The sequence below is a fragment of the Meles meles genome, chromosome 16, assembly GCF_922984935.1.
Source record: "Meles meles chromosome 16, mMelMel3.1 paternal haplotype, whole genome shotgun sequence".
NCBI classification, from domain to species: domain Eukaryota; kingdom Metazoa; phylum Chordata; class Mammalia; order Carnivora; family Mustelidae; genus Meles; species Meles meles.
The window spans coordinates 26,877,999-26,893,039 of NC_060081.1; the positions used below are offsets into that span (position 1 = coordinate 26,877,999).

The window sequence follows — 15,041 nt, forward strand, 5'->3', positions numbered from 1 at the left end:
ACTACTTGAATTCTTTAAGATTTTGTTTATTCATTTGAGAGAGGGAGAGCACAAGCAAGAGGAGCTTCAGGCAGAGGGAGAAGAAGCAGGCTCCCCACCAAGCAGAAAGCCTGGTGCGGGGCTCAATCCCAGAAGCCTGGGATCATGACCTGAGCAGAAGGCAGACGCTTAACCAACTGAGCCACCCAGGTGCCCTCAAAGTAGTTCTTCCGAACAAACTCAGTGATATACAAGAAAACTAAAAAGGACAATTCAATGGAATCAGGAAACAATACACAAACAAAATATTTAAGATATTTAACAAAAAGAAGAAACAATAAAAAAAGAACCACACTGAAATTCTGGAGCTTAAGATTTCAATGATTGACATGAAAAAAATCCAACAGAGAACATGTATGGCAGAGTACAGCGAAGAAAATGCAAAATAAATGAACTAGAAATTTTGAATTATCAATTAGAACAAAATGAAAAGAATTTTAAAAAGTGAAGAAAGCCTATTGAATCTATCTAATTCCATCAAAGAACAAATATAATAATCAGACTCCCAGAGAAGAGAGGGAGAAGGGGGCAGAAAGTTTATTTAAAGAAGTAACAGCTGAGAACTTCCCAAACTTGGGGAGAGACTTGGACATCCATGTACACGAAGCTAACACATCACCCTATTGTCTCAATGCAAAAGACCTTCTCCAACACATGGCATAAAGGAACTGCCAAAAATCAAAGACAAAGAGAGAATCTTAAAAGCACCCAGGGAAAAAAGGAGTGTAATCTATGATAAGGAACTCCATGAGGCTATTAGTGATTTCTTAGCAGAAACCCTACAGGCCAGGAGAGAGCGGGATGACATACTCAAGGAATTGAAAGAAAAAACTGCTAGCCAAGAAGACTTTTATCTGACAAAATTATCCTTCAGATGCAAAGGAGAAATAATTACTTTCTTGGACTAACAATTCACTGGTAAACTCTGAGGAAGCTTATCCCTGCTAGACTTGCTTTGTAAGAAATGCTGGAAGGAGTTTTTCTAGTGTTATTAGATGTTACCAGTGATACAAAAACATATGAAAGTATACAACATACTGGATAAAGGTAAATACATAGTCAGACACAGAAAATCCTAATTCTGTAAGAGGATGGTTTATTAACCATTTAACTGTACTAGAAAGGCTAAGGAGAGTATTAAAAATAATGATAGTTACTATAATTTGTTAATGAACACAGTATAAAAAGAGGTCAATAATGACATCAAGCATATAAAAGGGGGAAGAGTAAAAGGTGATGCTTTTACACAACTGAAGTTAATCAGCTTAAAATGGGCAGTTTTATAAGATGTTTTATGTAAGTTTCATGGTACCAAAAAGCAAAAACAGATTCACAAAAGTTAAAGAAGTAGGAAACAGAATGGGGGAAAAAAACCCACAAATCTAGAAAGGTAGGCAGAAAAAGAGGGGAAAAGAATCAGTGGAAACACAGAACAACCAGAAAGCCATTAAGAAGACTACATTTTAAGTCCATGCGTATCAAGAATAACTCTAAATGTAAATGAACTGAATTCACCAATCAAAAGGCACAAAGGAACTAGATAAAGAAATGAGACCCAACTCTCTATTGCCTACAGAAGGCAAACTTCAGCATTAAGGACACATACTGACTCAAAGAGAAGGGCTGCAAAAAATATTCAATGCAAATGGAAACCAAAAGAGAGGGGCGTGGCTAGGCTTGTATCAGATGAAACAGGCTTGAAAAGCCAAAAATGCTAACGAGAGACCAAGAAGGTCATAATATAATAATAAAGGGGTCAATGAATCAAGAGGATATAAAAATTGTAAATATATATGTGCCCAACATCAGAGCACCTAAATATATTAGCAAATATTGCCGGATGTGAAAGGAGAAATCGACAACACAACAACAGCAGGTGACTTCAATACCCCACTTTCACCATCAGATAGATCATCCAGACAGAACAAAAGCAAGGAAATGTTGGATTTGAACCATACATTAGACCAAATAGACCTAGAGACATTTACAGATCATTCTATCCTAAAGCAGCAAATATGTGTTCTTCTCAAGTGCACACAAAACATTCTTCAAGGCAGACCATATGACAGTGCAAAGAACAAGTCTTATGGCAAATTTAAGAAGACTGAAATAATACCAAGTATATTTTCAGACCACAACGGTATGAAACTAGCAATCAGAAAAGGGAAGCTGGAAAATATACAGATGTGTGGAAATTAAACAACATATGCCTAAGAAACCAGGTCAAAAAAGAAATCAAAAGGGAAACAAACAAACAAAAAAACTGAAACAAATGAAAATGGAAACACAACATACCAAAACTTATAGGATGCTGCAAAAGCAGTCCTAAGAGGGACTTTATAGTTATAAATGCATATAAGAAAATAGAAACATCTCAAATAAACATCGTAACTTTACTCAACGAATTACTTAACTCAACGAATTAGAAATAGAAGAACAAACCTGAGTCCAAAATTAGCAGAAGGAAAGAAATATCAAAGCAGAAATACATAAAATAGAGACCAGAAAAACAACAAGGAAAAAAACAGTGAAACTAAGAGCTGGTTTCAAAAAAATAAAACAAATTTGGTAAACCTTTAGCTACACAAACCATGAAAGAAGACAATATTCGAAGTCAGAAATGAAAGAGGACACATTGCAATTGATATTAGAGAAATACACAGGATCATAAAAGACTATTATGAACAATTATATACCAACACATTGGATAACCCAGAAGAAATGGATAAATTCTTAGAAACATACAACCTACCAAGACTGAATCAGGAAGAAACAGAAAATCTGAATAGACCAGTGAGTAAGGAGACTGACTCACTAACCAAAACCTCCCTACAAAGAAAACCCCAGGATAAGCTGATGTCACTCATGCATCAAACTCTTGGGTGGGATGCCAAAACAATGAACACTGTTATGCTGTAAATAAACAAATAAAAATAAATAAATAAATAAAATTAAAAAAAAAAAAAGAAAAAAAAATCTAAAGGGACAGAACACTTCAAAACTCATTTTATGAGGCCAGCATTACCAGGACACCAAAGCCAGATAAGGATAAACAAAAAAACAAAAGACCAATACCCTAGATGAATAGATGCAAAAATTCTCAAAAAATATCAGCAAACTGAATTCAACACACACTGAAAGTACTATTCACCATGACCTAGCAGGAATTCTGCTTGGGATGAAAGAATGGTTCAGTATATGCAAATCAATAAATAAACATTTAACAGAATGAAAGATAAAAATCAAATGATTCGTCTCAATAAATGTAGAAAGCATTTGACCAAATACAACACATTTCCGTGATAAAAGCCCTCAACAGATTAGGTACAGATAGGACACAATTCTACATAAAAAAGGCCATACAGGAAAATCCATAGTTCACATCATATTCAACAACAACAACAACAAAAATTGAAAGCTTTTCCTCTAAGATCAGGAACAAGACAAGGGTGCCCACTCTCACCACACTTACTCAGAGTAATAATGGATGGCCTGGTTAGATCAATTAGGCAAGAAAAGGAATAAAAGGAATCAGAAAGGAAGAAGCAAAATTGTCATATTTGCAGATGATCTGATTTTATACAGACAAAATCCCAAATAAAGACTCAACCAAAAAAACTGTTGGAATTAATCAACAAATTCAGTTTATTTGCAGGATATAAAATCAACATACAGAAATCAGTTGTGTTGGTACAAACTACAATGAAACACTTGAAAAAGAAAGAAAACTATCCCGTTCAAGTGGCATAAAAAAACACTTGGGAATAAATTTAACCAAGGAGGTGAAAGATCTGCATAGGTGAATCTCATTTTATTGTGCTCCACTTTATTGCACTCCAAAGATACTGCCTTTTTTTTTTTTTTTAAACAAATTGAAGGGTGTATGGCAACCTACAAGTCTATTGGTGTAATTTTTTTTTTCAATGGCATTTGCTCACTTTGTGTCTCTGTGTCACATTTTGGTAATCCCTGCAATATTTCAAACTTTCTCATTATTACTATATTTGCTATGGTGATATGTGATTAGTGATCATGACTCACTAAAAACTCAAATAATGTTTGGCATTTTTTAGTGATAAAGGTCTATGCATTGTTTTTTTAAGACATAATAATACTGCACACTTAAAAGACTACAGTACAGTGTAAACATAAATTTTATGTGCCCTGGAAAACTAAAAAAAAAATTTCATTGTGATAGTCACTTTACTGTAGTGATCTGGAATCAAATCCATAATATCTGAAGTATGCCTGTGTTAGGAAAACTACTTGATGAAAGAAACTGAAGAAGAGACAAACAAATGGGAAGATATGCCATGTTCACTGATGGGAAGAATCAATATACTGATAACTGTCTGTTAAAATGTCCATACTACCTAAAGTCATCTATAGAGTCAAGGCAATCCCTATCAATGACCCAAAGGCATTTTTTTTTAACAGAAATAGATAAAATAATCCTAAAATTCGTATGGAACCAGAAAAGACTCCTAATTACCAAGGAAATGTTGAAAAAGAAAAACAAAGCTGGGGACATCATGTTGTTTGATTTCAAGCTGTATTACAGAGCTGTGATCACTAAGACAGCATGATACTGGCACAAAAACAGATACATAGACCAATGGAACAAAATAAAGAGCCCAGATATGGACTCTCAATTCTATGGCCAACTAATCTTCAATAGAGTAGGAAAAAATATCCAAAGGAAGAAAGATAGTCTCTTAAATAAATGGTGCTGCTGGGTGTGATGCCAAAACAATGAACACTATTATGCTGTAAATAAACAAATAAACAAAACAAAACAAAACAAACAAAAAAAGAAAATACAAAAAAAAATGGTGCTGGGAAAATTGGACAGCTATATACAGAAGAACGAAGCTGGGCCATTCTCTTACACCATACACAAAGATAAACTCGAAATGGATGAAAAGACCTCAATGTGAGACAGGATTCTATCAAAATCCTAGGGGAGAACATAGGCAGTAACCTCTTCAACATCAACCACAGCAACTTCTTTCAAGACACGTCTCCAAGGCAAAGGAAACAAAAGTGAAAATGAATTTTGGGGACTTCATCAAAATAAAAAGTTTCTGCACAGCAAGGAAATAGTCAACAAAACTAAGAGGCAAACCACAGAATGGGAGAAGATATTAGCAAACGACACTACAGACAAAGGGCTGATATCCAAGATCTATAAAGAACTTCTCAAACTCACCACCCAAAAACCAGATAATCAAGTCAAAAAATGGTTAGATAACATGAGCAGACAATCCTCCAAAGAAGACATAAAATGGCTAACAGACACGTGAAAAAGTGTTCATCATCATTAGACATCAGGGAAATTCAAATCAAAACCACATTGAGATACCACCTTATACCAGTTAGAATGTCAAAAATCGAGAAGTCAAGAAACAACAAATGTTGGAGAAGTTGAAGAGAAAGGGGAACCTTCTTACACTATTGGTAGAAATGCAAACTGGTGCAGCCACTTTGGAAAAGAGTGTGGAGATTCCTCAAAAAATTAAAAATAGAGCTACCCTATGACCCAGCAATTGCACTATTGGGTATTTACCCCAAAGATACAGATGTAGTGAAAAGAAGGGCCAAATGAACCCCAATGTTCATAGCAATAAAGTCCACAATAGCCAAAATGTGGAAAGAGCCAAGATGCCCTTCAACAGACAAATGGATAAAGAAGATGTGGCCCATATAAACAATGGACTATTACTCAACCATCAGAAAAGGTGAACACCTGACTTTTGCATCAACATGGATGGGACTGGAGGACATTATGCTAAGTGAAATAAGTCAAACAGAGAAAGTCAATTATTATATGGTTTCACTTATTTGTGGAGCATAAGGATTAGCATGGAGGACAATAGGAGAAGGGAAAATTGAAGGGAGAGAAATTGGGAGTGGAAGATGACCCATGAGAGACTATGGACTCCGGGAAACAAACTGAGGGTTTTAGAAGGTAGTGGGATGGGAGAATGGGTGAGCCTGGTGATGGGAATTAAGGAGGGCACGGATGGAGCACTGGGTGTTTATAAGCAAACAATGAATGAAACACTACATCAAAAATGATGTACTGTATGGTGACTAACATAACACAATAAAATAATTAAGTAAAATGGGCAGAGTAACTAAACAGATATTTTCCCAAAGAAGACATAGCCAACAGGTATACAGAAAGATGCTCAACAATTCTAATCATCAGGGAAATGCAAATGAAAACCACAATGAGATATCATTCCATAACTGTTAGAATGGCTATCATTAAGAAGAGAAAACAAGTGTTGATGAGATGTGGACATAAGGGAATCCTGTACACTGTTGGTGGGAATGTAAATTGGTTCAAAACAATACGGAGGTTCCTCAAAAAATTAAAAACAAGAACAACCATATGATCTGGCAATCCTACTTCTGGGTATTTATCCAAAGGAAATGAAAACAGCATAGTGAAGAGATATAAGCACTCCCATGTTTACTGCAGCATCATTCACAATAGCCAAGTGTCTATCAATAGGTGAATAGATAAAAATGATATGATATACACACAAACATTCCCCCCATGGAATATCAGTAAGCCATGAGAAAAAAGGAAATCCTGCCATTTGTAACAATATGGATGGACCCTGAGGGCATTGTGCTAAATGAATTATATAAAATCATTCATTATATAAAAATATTCATTAAGATCTTCAACCCATGAGAAGAGATTATATTAAGAATAGTAAAATATGTGGGCTAAAACATTTTTAGTCTCAGATCGAGACAATGTTTTCTCAGTCTTCAAATTATCTGAAAATTTAATCAAAATGTTCTAGACAATCAAGGAAAAAATAATCTGTGTTGCTTACCTATATCTAAAAGGGACTACATTTTTATAATTCTTACCATAATCCAAATTAGACTATTATATAGAGTATTTAAAAAATCTGTATTCTTTGATACAAAACATGTATTACATGTTTCTTTTTAGTATTACATGTTTTATGGCCAATATACAATATAGTCATGAAAGATGAATAGGTCTAAATTGCGGTCATAATATTATGGAATTTTAAATTATAAGTATAATTAACTAGACAATTATAGCTTATTAACAGGTAACTGCAAGTAACATAATTAATTATTAGAAGTCACAAACAGAAAAACAAATTGTCACACAACCACATTCTTTACTACCCTTATTCTTCTTGATTTTCAGGTTAAAAAAAGACCTTACCAAAGGGGTTATTTGCCTGTGGGTTATTATATGGTTATATAAAACTTGGCCTTTTAGAAAAATAACTACTCTTTTCTCTATTTCCTACTGGTGAGTTAACATAGAGATGATACTGGTAAATAACTGAAAACTTAAGTGAGTTATAGAAAATGTTTTATTTTCAGGGATATAAGATCTGACCAGGAATTTTGAAGGTGACAAAGAGTTAAAATAAAATTTCAGAAAGGGTCTGCTCTCCAGGACATGAGAAGACTCTTTTCATCTTTCACCAAAGGCTCTTAATGTAGGCATAAAAATGAAGTGGAGGGGAAATAAGGTTATTTCTTCCCCCAAGAATTCATTCCATTTCTCCCCTCCATTCTTCAGCTGCTGGAGTCCACACCTTACTTCAGGAAATTAAGATGGAAACCAAGAGGAAGAAGAAGAAAGAGAAGACAGCATAGACTTTGGCTATCTTCTTTTGAAACTAAATCTAGGTGATTCAGCTGTAGATTTTGGTAGGTATAGATTATTTTTATTGTTTAATTTCACTCCTGACAATGGAAAACAAATATTGATTTTTAACTTATTCTTTGACTAACATACAGATTTACTTTATCTTTTGAGGAATTTTCAGAAAAACACTTCTCTTTGCATAAAATTCATGTGTAGAAATAAGTCCTGGGGGAGTCTAATTCGGAAATGTCAAGCTAGTGGCCGTTAGCTTGTTTCGTTTGGTCCACACCATCTGTCTTTTTAAAACTGAATTTATTTTCAATGTGTAAAAACTGGAAGATATCATACAAAAATTCCTACTTCTGATTCTTTTTGGAACATAAGAAGAACCATGGATGTGCTTACATTCCTACATGGTTAACCACTGGCTGGACCTGAGTGCGGGCTGATCCCTTTAGACTGGCCACATGTTCTCCAGGTCACCCTCATTCCACGTGGCCCACTTCTCTCATTTACATTATTTATATGGTCCCTGTTAGTAATCTTTATTAGTAATTCTTGGCCTAGTCTTTGTCTTATGATAGAAACATGAAAAAAGTGAAAACCCTGGCCTTTAACAAGGGTGAAGCTTAGGCATTTTGAAACAACAAAACATTGCTTGAATTAGCAGAGAATGTTAACGAGTTAAAAATAAAATCTGTACTGCAGTTGTGAACTATTTTTAAACTGTTTCCATTTTCACTTCCCTATTTTGCTCTTGAACCCAACAAACAAGTCTCTGCACACTGGCCATTCCCGGAAGTTGGATGGTTGCATTTACACATAAGTGCACCTCTATACACAGGTGGTAGCATATACATCTCACATCACAGCTTAATATGATACAAATCGCTGGGTAGGCCAATAGAACACATAGACACTCATCTTGGATCTTATCATTAACTGCATGACAGGGGCAAACCCTTCTGAAATTGAGCTCTTTCTTCCTTTGTATAATGAGGATACTGGACTAGATGAATATGTAAATCTTTCCCCAGCACAGCCACTCTATTGTTTGAGAACATCAGCATGTTTATAAAAGCTCTGAAAACATCTTTTAAGTAACAACAAAAAAATAACTTCAGGGAAATTTAAGAAATACCTTAGAAAAAGGGACATCTTCCATGAGAACCACAAAAATAGAATTTTTATTACTGAAAGTAACATGCTAACTCATCAGTTCCTTGCTAATACCTTTAAATTTAAAAAAGCCAAATTTATGTAATTTTATTTTTTACTCCAGAGGTTGCTAGCTAGGAACAACATATGATGAAACAGAATTTTTGAAAGGAGAAATGTAATATCTAAATAAATTCTATAATTTTAGCTACTTTAAAAAAAGATCCTTTTTATTTGGTCCTATCTCTTCAAAGGAGTCAGTGGAAACTCTGGGAAGATGAAATTAAGTTCCACTCACTTATCTCCCTCTGGTGTTTGTTATTTAGCTTTTTTGGAAGCTCATTTATTAGTTATTTTAGGAGCCTATCAATTATTAAAGCTTAATGTGTGCATTGTCTCAAATTCAAAATTTTTGAAGGCCCAAGTTTTCAGTCAGATATTTTTTTTAAATTACAAGTTTGCATACTATCTACAAAAATGATTATAAAGTTAAATTTCAGAGGATACTTGTGGTAGACAGAACTCTAAAACAACCCCCTAAATTTCCTGCCCGCATCTCTGAGATTGTGACTATGAGGAGATATCACACCTGTGGTTATTTGTATTACACAATAAAGGGGAATTTGCAAATGTAACTGAGGTCATTTTAGTTAGTTGACGCAGTTCATCAAAAAGGAGACTATCAAGGTAGTCCTGACCCGATTATACGATTAAGGCAGAATTTTATCCACTGGTGGCAGAAGAGGAAGCCAAAGAAACCCGAAGCATGAGGGAGATATACTCCTGGCTTGAGGGTGGTGACAAGCAATGTGGGCGCCCTAGGAACTGAGAGAGGTCCCTGGCCAAGAGACAGCAATGAAATGGGGACCTCAATTCTATAAGCATAGGAACTGAATTCTGCCGAAAATTTCAGTGAGTTCGGAAGTGGATTTTCCCTGAGTTTCCAGTCAAGGACGCAGCGCAGTTGACATATTAACAGCTTTATAATACTCTGAGCAAAGAGCCCACTGGACTTATGACTTAAAAAAACTATGTGCTAGTAAGTGGGTGTTGTTTTAAGCTATCACGTTTATAGTAGTTTATTATGAACAACAGAAAACACAGTGCTGAGGAATTACTTATTTTTAAAAAGGAAAAAAAATCAACTAAATATCTGACTGCTATATTTTCCAGAGTGCCTAGGTTCAAACTGGAATTAAGCTGTTTCATGTTGAGAAGAACAATGTGTGTTTAAGAGTAGAAGTGATAATTCTTAGGAAATGGGGCAAACTGAAATCCAGAACAAATATGAAACACTCACATTGGATTTTAAGTATAGCAAAATGAAATTATACATAAAAAAATCTAGCTATTTCAATTTCAAACTTAAGGGAAACATTTATTGTAGAAATACTTACCCTATTTTGAAAAAATGATGCATGAAAATGTGATGTTGTAGCAGATATTGATACTAAAGTAATAGTTTCTTCAGAACTAGGATTATGTAAGTAAACTTTTTCCATTTTTGGCATTCCAACTGGCCTGTAAAAGCAAAAAACAAAAAACACAACAATAAAAACCTGTCACAAATACTTCATTAGATTCCTAGTTGTTAAAAAATTAAATATCAAAACCATTAGACAAATATACATCCAAACATATAAAACTATTTATTAAATTGGTTTATATTTAAAATTACACATGAAAATGCACTCAGCAAATGTATAGTGAGTGCCAATTTTATGTCACACACCGAGCCGGGGACTGGGATATGATAAAGAAAATCTCTGCCTGAAGGAAGCTTATAGTCTAGTGAGGAAGCAGGCAGGAAACAAAATGGTCAGATCCTTTCATTGCTTTCTGTAATACCGCCCTGCTTTCCTACTAATTCTGAATCATGTCCTCTTCTTCCCAAATTCCACTGATAAATGCTCTTCAGTTTAGGAGAAACTGAGTGGCAAAGTTATGTGAGCAGATCTGCTTTATGAGTTAGGGGGCATTATTGTCCTCATTTTATAGATGAGGATACTGAGGCACAGAAAAGTTATTTAACTTATCCAAAGTCACACTTGGAATCTAAGTTTGAATCCAGGCCACCTGGCTTTAGTCCATGTTCTAACCCATCATACTAAACTGTCTCCTCTCAAAGGAATAACATAAACCACAAACTCAGTGGTCTGATATCCACAGATGCATTTTAATGTTCTCCTTGGCATCCACATTATAGTTTGTCTCAAAAATGAAATCTCCTCAGTTATATAGTCCATTAAGTACGTACACAGCTAATCTTAGTTGTACAGGCCTCCTGACTCATACAGCGTTAGAGAATTCTGCATATAAATTACACTTCTTGGGGCGCCTGGGTGGCTCAGTGGGTTAAGCCGCTGCCTTCAGCTCAGGTCATGATCTCGGGGTCCTGGGATCGAGTCCCACATCGGGCTCTCTGCTCAGCGGAGAGCCTGCTTCCCTTCCTCTCTCTCTGCCTGCCTCTCTTGTGATTTCTCTCTGTCAAATAAATAAATCTTTAAAAAAAAAAAAAATTACACTTCTTCTATGCTCTCTAATCATTTAATTGGCACCAGTCTTACTTCCTCAACAAGATTATCAGTACTATTTCGGACAAAGGTTACATTATATATGCACCGTGTGGTCTCCATGTTATCTAGCACAGACTCTTGTTAAGAGGGTTCATGGGTGAGCTGCATCCCCCCACACCCCTCACCAGTGGAAATTAAGGTATTCCCTAACCTGACATCAATCAACCTAAACAAGTGACTAATGCCTTGTTTTTACAGCTTTCCAACCTGGCTCAAGCTGGTCTCATGTGCACAGCCCTCATGCCTTTACCAATCTCTTTGTTCTGTGTTTTCCTCTCTATCCTCTATGCCAATCCAAATTCTCATTTTCTAATTCAAATACAGTTTCTTTCACAAAGTCCTCTCCTCAGGCAACTATTCTGGTCCACATTTTTATTTTATTTATGCTACTGCTCTCCTCGAACACCACATCCCCATACACACACAAACAACAATGCTGGAAAATTGTAGAAGCTAGAGAAAGGTATTGATCCCAAGTATTAACTAAAAAATAGTAAGAAACCCTTGGGGGAACAGAAGGTTGCCTTGAACTGGAAGGTGGGGAAAAAGCAAGGGACAAAAAATAGCCTAAGCTGACAATGAAAGGCTAGGGGTTAGGAAGTCTTCAAAATTTCATTCTTCTCCATTTCCTTCCCTGCTTGCCTTGGGACAATCAGAGCCTGCCCCCTCAAACTAGAATACCAGAGGGCGGGCCTTACAGAGATACAAAGCTGATAATCAACTACCCTGGAGCTTACAACCTCTAAGTCCTCTCTTTGGTCCTCCAAAGACTAAGACTGATTACAGTTTAGGAAGACACCTCCATCCAGATGCTTCTGCGTATCAGACAGAGTGGTGGCCAACACAGGACAAATAACAGTTTTCACACATAGGTGAGTGTGGAACTGGATCCTTTTTCCTTGGGGATCATCTTCCTTCTTAAATTCATAGGAGATAAGAACCAAAAGGTGTGGTATTCTGCCTTTCCTCAATATGCATTACAAGAGGAATGCAAGCGAAACTCTTAAGTTCACACATCAAAATTAACATGATCTGTAAGTGGTATAATCAATCAGAAAACATACCATGTTGTGGTAAACTGTAGTGTTCCCAATCTGCTGACAGAACCTGTGAGAGGATTATACTTCTCCGCTTTAACATTAGGCTTGGCCGTAAGATTTTCTTTGGCCATTGAAATGTGAGCAAAAGTGACATGTAACATTAAGTTTTAAAAGTCATCTTTTACTCTTTACTCTTGCACATTGTTCCAAGAAATGGCATTTCTCAGATAGGCATGCTGATTTCAGTCTATATCCCACTAAGACTTTGGGGCTGGTTGTGGTCATAGTATATATATAACTTGGTAAGTTCTGAATAATACACACTTGAAGTTGGTAAAGTTGAACCAAGAACTAAAAATAAGCACAATGTGATATATTTAAGGAGCTATGGCAAGATATTAGTAAAAGGAAGTAAGAAACCATATAGAAAAAAAAGAAAACATTAGTATAAAAATACAATGTATAAAGGCGGATCGAAAACTATTAGTGAGTTGGAAGATCACACTGACAAGTTAGTTGAGAATTCAGCAAGAAAATACATATATATTTAGAATGTTTTAAAAGACTAAAAAAAAGAGAAGCAGAGATAGGGCATAACTAGAAATGGTAATATTTAGAAGAATACTTAGGAATATTTAAAGAGTATGGATAAAATGAATGGGTAAAATCCAAACTTTAAAAATAACAAACTAATTCTTTTTCTTTAAGGATTTATTTATTTGAGAGAGTGCATGCACATGCGTGGGGTGGGCAGAAGCAGAAGGAGAGAAGAGAAACTTTAGCAGACTACACTCAGCAAGGAGCCCAACCCGGAGCTCAATCTCATGATCCTGAGATTGTGACCTGAGCCCAAACCAAGAGTGGGAGGCTTAACTGACTATGCCACCCAGGCACCTCAAATATAAACTAATTCTTAATTGAAAGGCTTTATTAAAGTGTCAACAAGGAGAGATAAGGAAACACTATACTTAATTAAACACAGAGTAAAATTAAAGGCATTGCAAGAGTTCCTTATACAATGTAGATATCAATTGTCCCAGCACCATTTATTGCAAAGACTATATCTATTTAATTGTTTTGGCACCCTTACCAAAATCAAGTGGCAATAAATGTGAAGTTCTATTTCTGGAATCTAAATTTTATTCCATTTATTTATGTCTTTCCTTATGGCAGTGTCACAGTGTCTTGACTAAAGCTTAGCCAAGAAAGTTTCTGATATTGGGGGGAGCCTGAGTGGCTCAGTGGGTTAAAGCCTCTGCCTTCAGCTCAGGTCATGATCCTGGGGTCCTGGGATCAAGCCCCGCATAGGGCTCTCTGCTCAGAGGGGAGCCTACTTCCTCCTTTCTCTGCCTGCCTCTCTGCCTACTTGTGATCTCTGTCTGTCAAATAAATAAATAAAATCTTTAAAAAAAAAAAAGACAGTTTCTGATATTGGGCACTGGAAGTTCTCTCTCCTGTTGGTCTCCTTTTAAAACAATGGCTGCTCTTGTGTATATATACCACATCTTCTTTATGCATTCATCTGTTGATGGACATCTAGATCCTTTCCACAGTTTGGCTATTGTGGACAATGCTGGTATTAACATTCGGGTGCACAAGCCCCTTTGGATCACTATGTTTGTATCTTTAGGGTAAATACACAGTAATGCAATTGCTGGGTCATAGGGTAGCTCTATTTTCAACTTTTTGAGGAACCTCCATGCTGTTTTCCAGAGTGGTTGCACCAGCTTGCATTCCCACAAACAGTGTAGGAGGGTTCTCCTTTCTCCACATCCTCGCCAGCATCTGTCATTTCCTGACCTGGTAATTTTAGCCATTCTGACTTCTTGCCTTTATTCTAGTAACATGGTGTATTAATTGAATTTCAGATGTGGGGCTTGAATTCATGATCTGGATATTAAGACCTAAGCTGAGATCAAGAGTCGGTTGCTTGACCAACTGAGCCACCCAGGCACCTCGATATATAATCATTTTTATGTGTTGCTGATTTTGGTTTTTATTATTTTGTGGAGGAATTTTAACAAAAGGGGTATTGGTCTGTAGTTTTCTTGCAATGTCTTTGTGAGGTTTTGGCATAATGGTAATGCAGGCCTAAAACACTGAGTTGGGAAATGTTCCCTCTTTTATAGTTTGGAGGAGTTTGTAATGGATTGGTATTAATTCTTCTTTGATTTCTTGGTAGAATTAATCAATAAGGCTTTCTGTGCATCAGAACTTTCACTCTGGGAAGTTTTTTGATTATTAATTCAAACTCGTTACTTGTAAGTCTATTCAGATTTTCTATTTCTTCTTAGGTCAGTTTCGGTAATTTGTCTTTTTACGAATTTGTCCATTTCAACTAAGTTAATGAATTTGTTAGCATATAGCTGTTCCTGGTATTCCCTTATAATCCTTTTTTAAAATTCTGTAAGGTTGATAGTAATGTCACTCTTTCATTTCTGATTTTAGTAATTTGAGAGTCTTTTCTCTTTAATGCTTGGTCAGTCTAGCTAAGGGTTTGTTGATTTTGTTGCTCTTTTCAAAGAACCATTTCTGTTAATTTTCTCTATTATTTTTTTTTAATATTTTATT

General features: G+C 35.7%; 1 protein-coding gene across 1 annotated transcript in view; it reads right to left on the reverse strand.

The window, feature by feature from the left end:
* Nucleotides 1-15,041, reverse strand: part of TMEM131 (transmembrane protein 131) — a 232,751-nt gene that overhangs the window by 112,271 nt on the left and 105,439 nt on the right. Inside the window, exon 5 of the mRNA XM_045980652.1 lies at nucleotides 10,252-10,375. Coding sequence (XP_045836608.1) covers nucleotides 10,252-10,375 — 124 coding nt within the window. The remainder of the gene's footprint in view (nucleotides 1-10,251; nucleotides 10,376-15,041) is intronic.